At 26.3% G+C, this 8,030-nt stretch overlaps 1 protein-coding gene across 1 annotated transcript; it reads right to left on the bottom strand.

Annotated features, from left to right (window-relative positions):
- Positions 1-5,076: 5,076 nt before the first annotated feature.
- LOC113397383 (uncharacterized) lies at positions 5,077-6,605 on the bottom strand. The gene is made up of 4 exons (XM_026635700.2): positions 6,301-6,605; positions 5,842-6,051; positions 5,545-5,756; positions 5,077-5,327 (listed from the first exon to the last, which is right to left on the bottom strand). Exons 1-4 carry the CDS (start codon positions 6,454-6,456, stop codon positions 5,231-5,233), a joined length of 675 nt encoding a protein of 224 aa, XP_026491485.2. The 5' UTR covers positions 6,457-6,605; the 3' UTR covers positions 5,077-5,230.
- Positions 6,606-8,030: the final 1,425 nt, after the last annotated feature.

Here is an 8,030-nt window from a genome sequence, read left to right on the forward strand (position 1 = left end):
TATAGTGAAACTTCTCCATTATGTGAAGATATTGGGTTTCATAAAATAAGCTATTAATTTGTTACATGTACACATGGAATTAACTGTCGAGCATGTAGTTACATATATGTAATAATAAAATCAATATTCAGAAACAAATAACAAGGCAACCAGTTTAACCGTCCACTGCCAAAATTACTATCAAAGTATTAGTAAAAACGACAGCAAAATAATATTTGATAATATGCCAATGTTTTTGTTTCGATCTTGTAGTGTTCAGTATTCTTAATAAGTAATATTGAATATATCTAGTCGCTTTGTTATGTAACGCACATTCAATACTGCTATCCCTAGCTATGACGTATATGTTTGTACAATTATTATTGTAACTTATCATATCATTATCCGAAATAGGTTTTGTGTAAATGTAGGTTGAGCATAAAATTGACAGTTAATACAAGCGTACTACCGTCGTCAAAACAAGTCAAGACATTTAAGAATATACATAATTATGATTAGAAATGCCACCATCGTCAGACTTGATTATTTTTTTTTTTATTTATCTTTATTTAAACTAGAAATGTATCTCAATTCTGCCTCGTCTATTAATAATAAAAACGTTTGTCAGTTATGTATGCAATTGAATGAAGATATCTTTAATGTTATAATATTGGGTTAAATGACACTGTAAGAAGCTGTACAAATACATAAATTATAATGTACAAATACTATAAACAACGAATAGTAGTTCTGTAACATTAAACATAACATTGAACTAAGTTAGAGTAAAAAAAAGGAAGACTAGGTTTCAATAGAAAGTAAGTGTGTTTAGTACACTCTAGAAAATGAAAACTTAGCTGAAAACCTTCATTTTTTTTTAAACATTACTCAAATTGATAATATATTATTTAGCTAACATTCTTTTAAGGTTGTCTGAAATAAATGCAGTTGACGAATTTATATAAAAAAAATGACATTCCCGTAGTTTTGTAAAATATTCATTTGTGATTAAAAACCTAGTCATATTTTAGCAAATGAAAATACAAATTTGGTTTTATATAGGTCAGTTGCATTAGGTACGTTAGTGAAACATTATTGTTTGTTGTTTTAAAAATTCAATTAAAATTCAAACTGTTTAAACGCGGTCCCTCACTGAGAGCATTCGGCTGTATTGTAATAGTTATTATTCGAAAATTACATAAGTGAGTGTAAAGAACTTAGCATTACAGTAAATAACTCAACTGAATCTTAGATTGTTACATTACAGGCGAATACTCGTCAGTCAGTGAGGCGATACTGTTATGTAACATCACTGTCTAATATTTTCAATAAAACATAAAGATTAGAAATTATTAATTAACATTGTCATTATCAAGCATATCATTGTGTAGCACAGCGGTATTTAGTTGTGAGGCTTTATAATCACTTTAGAGATTCAAAAGTAGAACGAGTAGTGTGTCTCTTATAGATGCTTGTGAATCTCTAGCTAAATGTATAATTCGAAGTGGATAAGTAAATACCGTCCCGATAAGGCAATGATGAAAGATGTTTGTGATAGAATGGTTATTGTAAATTAATGTGTTGGTTCGCGATTTACTCCACAATGAAAAATCTCTTTATCTGACTATGTCGGAATTGTGATCCATCACACAGTAGCGACACAAATGTGCCAATTATTTGTATAGGTACTTTGTATTGACTTTATGTAGATATAATTTTAAGTATTTGCGACTGAATAATGTTATTTTAATTTTCGATGGAAATATTTTCATATTGCGATGTCTCATGTTGTAAAAATATAATTCTTCATTATCATATATTTATTTTATAATGTTAATGATTAATTTCCTCATATATTACGTAATTTAATGATTTTAGTGATGCTTTGTAATTATTAGATATAATTATGCAATTATAATATGTATTTATTATGCTGCATATTAAATTGCAATGAAATCGAATTAATCAGTCATTATCAAGAAAAATATACAAAATAGCAATGCAATAAGAATATTTAGTTTTAAAAATAATTTTTGCTTTGGAATTGTACAGCAATTAATTTGTATACATAACTGTTTTGTAAGTAAATATATTATAGAAAATACTACAGCGTTATTTTATTGCCATTGAACCCTGATTACAAAAATTTAAATGATTTCTTCATTAGTCAAAGAAAGTCACACCAACTTGCAATATTAATTTATTTCTTATTCATGTGTATCTTAAATACATACAGATAGTTAATAATTATTATAAATGTAAGTTACATCTAAAATGAAAATAAACACTAATCGAACTTATATTATAAATTTATAATCATTTGAATATTATAATTTTCATAAAAGTACTTTTCATATTTTAAATAAGACTGTTTCGACGTATTTTACCACAGCTAGTTAAATTTTAAAACTTCGGAGGGTTTATTGCTGTTTGAAGAATAATAGAGAAGTTTTGACTAGTTAAAGTAAGCATAACGGAAAACGTTTATTATTACTGAAGTAAACTACATCACTTTCCTATTTTTTTAGTACGATAAGAATAATTATTTTTACGGTATAACTTTATTCTTTACTTTTAAAATACTATTTCCATTATAAATTAGGTATGTTTAAAAATATAGAATAATCATTTGTTTGTTCAAAAAAAATTTTAAAATAAAATTTCTTGTTTAAGCATTGTTCTATAACAATTACTAACCATAAATACTATATTTAATTTATATGAACAAGCTAAGATAAGCTTTATGTACGTAATTTCGTTTTGCAAATGCAAATATGAAAAGCACAAATTAATATAAATGTGTTTTGCTTAAGTTTTATACAAACAATGGACCGACAATAATTTTTATTTGCCAATAATACTGGTTACACCATTAGAGTGATCTCGATAAAAATATTATTAAATGTGTTTAAAAATAAGGTTCAGTACTAATATGATCCTTACAATTAATTCCACTAATTTTTCGATTCAGCTGCTAGACAGCGCAAGGAAAAGCTTGCGGTATGAAGGAAAGTAGAGTTTCCTGCAACCCGCGTCACCTGCGGCATTAACCTTCGGCGGGCGTACACTTGAGGATGTCAGCACACAAAAATCATTATATTACAAAAAATATTATTATACGCTCAAAGTATGTTTAAATACAATTACAATATGATATAATGTCACATCAAACATGTACCTATTAGTTTAATACAATTTATAAAAAAAAAAATGTTCTATTAAAGACTAACGACTCGCCCCGGCTTTACACGGGTGCATTTTATTCGTTATGGTACTACTTATGGTACTACTAATGTAGTTTTCCAACGATTTTATTTTTATATTTGATCATTAGTTCCTTAGTTTACCCCCTACAAACAAGCAAAGAAATCTTTACGTTTATTTTTTTCTTTATTATATTGGTACAGATGTTTAATCTTTAATAAATTATGCTTTTTTTAACTTTAAACTGTTTTTATAATTAGGTTAAAAGCAGATAAGACCTTCTTAAAATACAATAATAATAAAATAAACAAATAAATATGGAGTACTTAAGAAGGTTTCATTTCATTTCACAAAATGACATTTGGTAGATAAAAACGACCAATTATCTGTAAATTTACACATTTTGAATAAACAACCATCAATCAAATATACCATCGTATCAAATCATATCACCATACTTGATAAGAGACAAGTCCTTATGTCTATTGTATGCATCAAACTAGATTATAATAGTATTCAATTACATAACACGGGTTACCCTGTATTTCTTAGGAGTACAATCATATATATTTTTAATATTGTTGAAATGTTGAATTGTATTTTAGCATACATTATGATATCAGGTAAATTTATAATTAAAAACAAAGTATTATTAAAGCTTCTTGAACACCAATTCTAGTGTGAAAGTTTTGATGTTGTATCAGTGAATTGATTGAAGTCTCCAATTATTCATTTCTTGATTAAGAAATATATTTATTTGCTATGTTATACAATATCATGTCCTATTTATTAACAAAAAAATAGGTTTTCTGATTTCCGAAACTTTGAGATGAATAATTTATTTGATACCAATCTATGACTGACTTTATATTAAATAAAGACTGATAAATCTTTTAAAATAATCATATAATCATAATATATCATTGATAACATATCTTTTGCATAAGATAAATGTTATTGTATCATAAATACAAGATAAATATAAAGAAGTTTCAGAAAATATTTTTTGGTTAACACTTACTGGTTATAAATTATTAACTCTTTATATTATTTTACTTTTGATTTGCTTTATTGAATCTTTTTAAGAATAAAAACATAAATTTTACAAGTATATAATTATTTTTTCTGATAAATATTATATGTTACGTTATTTATAATTGTAATAATGTATTGACATTTTTAATTAAAAATATACTCTTAGATAATCAAGGTAAAGCTTAATATGGCAAGAACATCATGACTATATGGAAACATTGAATTTCATAGATATTAAATAATGATTATTTACCTTATAAGAAATAAATAAATGGTTGAATCATTTTAAGCAGTTAAGGTCTTGGGGAAATAAGTCATGAATTTGAATATAAAATTAAATTAAATTATTATGCTTAATGGCTTTCATTTGTGCCAAAGGAAACAGATTTAATATAAAGTTAAGTGAATAGGCATAGTCTTGAAATTATTATAGATAAAAATTTAATAAAATTTCGTTTATACACAAAATGATTATTATTATTGTTTTCTTTTGATGACTGTGAAGGTTGTGAATAAAAAACAATTATATATTATTTTAAGTATTATTATAGGTAAGCTTCAACCAATCTATTTGTACCTAACCTAGTTATTTTGATTGAATCTTTGATTTTTTTTTATAATTTAGATTATCAAAATTTTTTGACAGACTATTAATATTGTTTTTATCAAATTATTAATTAAAATGGGGCAATCTGCTTAAATACTATGACTATTACATAAAATAGTTTGGTGTTACATATTTTTGTTTTTCCCTACATTCAGATTGACTTCATTACCATACTAAAAATGTGTTTAACAAATATCCAGTTCTTTTATATTTTTTGAATTATGCAAATGTTATATTATAATTTTTACATATTTCTTACTGTTATGGAATTAAAATAGAAATTTATAAATAGAAAACTATAGCAATCCTATATATCTTATTTTTCTATATATTAGACTATTAGATGGGATTTAGCTTACATTTAAGGTACTTTAGTGATGTTTATAACTAACTACATAACCTTTATTACATATCGGTGGGTAGAATATCTGGTATTAGATATTGACAAAGATCCATTTCTGAATTGACAAATGTCACTTTTCCTGCTGTGTTTTCATCAAGCCTGCAAATATATCAGAATGTAAAGCTTGAGTATTTGAACACTTGAAGTTTAAATGTACTGATTAATGTTTTTCATATTACTTACAATTAATGTAATAAATAATAATGTAATAAAATATTATTGGCTCATTATCAGGCCCGCAGAAAATAATTAATCTAATCATTTGAAAGTAATCTTTTAAAATATTATAATTATGTAATTCAAGATTTACACTTACCATCCCTTTATAACTGCCCAGCATCCAGAAAAAAATGTTGGTGCATTTATTATAAGACAAACACCAAGTCGCTCTGGATAGTGTCTGCTCAGGAGCCAAATCAAATTTTTAAGGACTTGGTAATCCATACATGACAATGTAAAATTGCTTAAGTCAAATACTATACATAAGTTGTCTACAACCTCTTCAAAACATTTTTTGCTAGCATCCTCCTGTTAAGGAAGTTTATATGTTGAATTATAATAACCACAGAAATGTTGTATATTTCATCAATGTTATTTATAAATGTTTACTTACCAAGCAGTACACAATAAATTTTGTAAGGTCATCAATATTTCTATCATTTGAACTATGATTTTTGGCCGGAATGTAAACAATTGGTCTGCCAATAATATCTCTATGACGGAGCACTCTAGCTTTATTTGAATACTTCTCAATGATTTCTTTGTTCTCATGCAGATTAGCGACACCATATTCAACTCTCCATTTATTGGTTTTTAATATTGCCTTCAATTATTATTTAGAATTAGGATAGAATTTGTATTAATAAAACATTTTAATTTAAATCTTAGTGTAACACTTATCTTAGTGTTATACAAATGTAAAACAATTGTTTTTTTTAAGAAAGACTTAGATTATTTGCTAACTTATTTATATTGTATTGAATGAATGTACCAAAAATTAGCAGTATAATTATGATACGCTTTTAATATTTAGTATTTATCAAATGTATAAAATATTATGATATTTCTTTACCTGAAAAGCATTATCAACTGTTTTGAAAGCTCTTAAATATCTTTTAAGCGAATACTCATTGTGGTATTGCGCTGGATCCGCATCTGCAATTAATTTCATCCTTTCCTTTAATTGCCTGAAATCCTCTTCTTTGATAGGTGCTAAATCTTCTGTCATCGTCAAAATATTTATAAGGTCACTCTGTGGTATTCCTAATTAATCTTAATGATAAAGGGGAAACAAAATTACTAAAAACTAAAAGACAACTGCACTATAAGTAATATCTTTATTTAATTAAATGCGATTTGACAATCTCACACCTCACAACTTCAAAGTCAAGTACATTGACATGTTTGAAATTGACAGTTCGATATGACTGATAGACGATGACATACACTGCTTTATACCATTGTATAATTATTGTGAACTTTGAAAAAACAAAATATTTTTAAAATTTTCATCTGTTATGTTTCATTTTTGTGCATAATATCTTTATACTTAATTGCATTTGTTCTATTGTTTTATGAAAAATACATAATAGAATGTAATGTAGAATATTTTAAAATCATATCTCAAATCGATAACTATGTGTTCATCAACTACTAGGTACATGGAAAAAAATTATGTCTATTTGATAAATTGAAATACAGCAATAAAAAATCACGACTACTGAGAAAAAGTGCACTATTACTTCAAATCATATTTACATAATTAGAGCTTTTTAAGTTATACAATACTGTAGTTGGCTAAAAAATGTCAAACATTATATTAGAAGCCGCTAAGATTATCAGTATTTCTCTACTATATTATGCATGTATTATACATATAAATCTTCCTCTTCAATCACTATTTATTAAAGAAAACCGCATCGAAGTCCGTTTTGTAGTTTTAAAGATTACAGGGGAAGCAACTGTGTTTTATACTACGTAGTGACGTAATTGACTTTGTTAACGTTGTGAATAAATTATGACTATTATAATAAATTACAATACCTATTAAATTAGCGAATTGAAGCACAAAATTGATGTAATATATAATTAGCAGTTCATTATAGATTTGAAGGTTGTTTAAAATAGTTAAATTATACCTTAAACGTAGTAAGTTAATGTAGAGGGAATCCTACATACACGGTGCGCCACACCTGACAGAGTGTGTTACGTGGTGCCAAGTTGTATTGATGTATTCCCTGTCGGCGATTATCGGCGAAGACCTATCGCTGCCGAGTGTGACTAACACTCTTGTGTTGTCTTGTCATGCCTGTCAGCGAGAGACGCTGGATGAACATCAAAAACAGCTAATAGAGAGATTAGCAATGAAATTCAAAAAGAAAAAACCGCAAAAAATATTTAATGTTTAAAATTTAATTATTTATTTACATTTAAAATAATGGTCAGGATAACGTTTTTAAAAATGGGACACTAAAGTGATTTGTGTCTTCAAATCTCGCTTCAGACATTGAAGAAAAGGGTGCCTATATCTGTAATTTTCAAACACCTATTATACTTGTATAAACATACTTTTTATTAATTTTGGTCTTTCTTCTTTCTTTTCTGGTGCTTTGACATCTTTCCAATGACGAATCATAGTTCATATTTCGAGGAAAAACATCTTAATCAATGCATTTTTTTGTTCATATTATGAACCGACAAGGCGTATTTGATCCATAATAGGATTAATAATGGTCTTACCATTCCTCGTATTTGATTTATTATATTAAATTTAGTGTTATTAATCTAAACTAAAAATGTAAT

Source organism: Vanessa tameamea, chromosome 3, assembly GCF_037043105.1.
Source record: "Vanessa tameamea isolate UH-Manoa-2023 chromosome 3, ilVanTame1 primary haplotype, whole genome shotgun sequence".
Taxonomy (NCBI): domain Eukaryota; kingdom Metazoa; phylum Arthropoda; class Insecta; order Lepidoptera; family Nymphalidae; genus Vanessa; species Vanessa tameamea.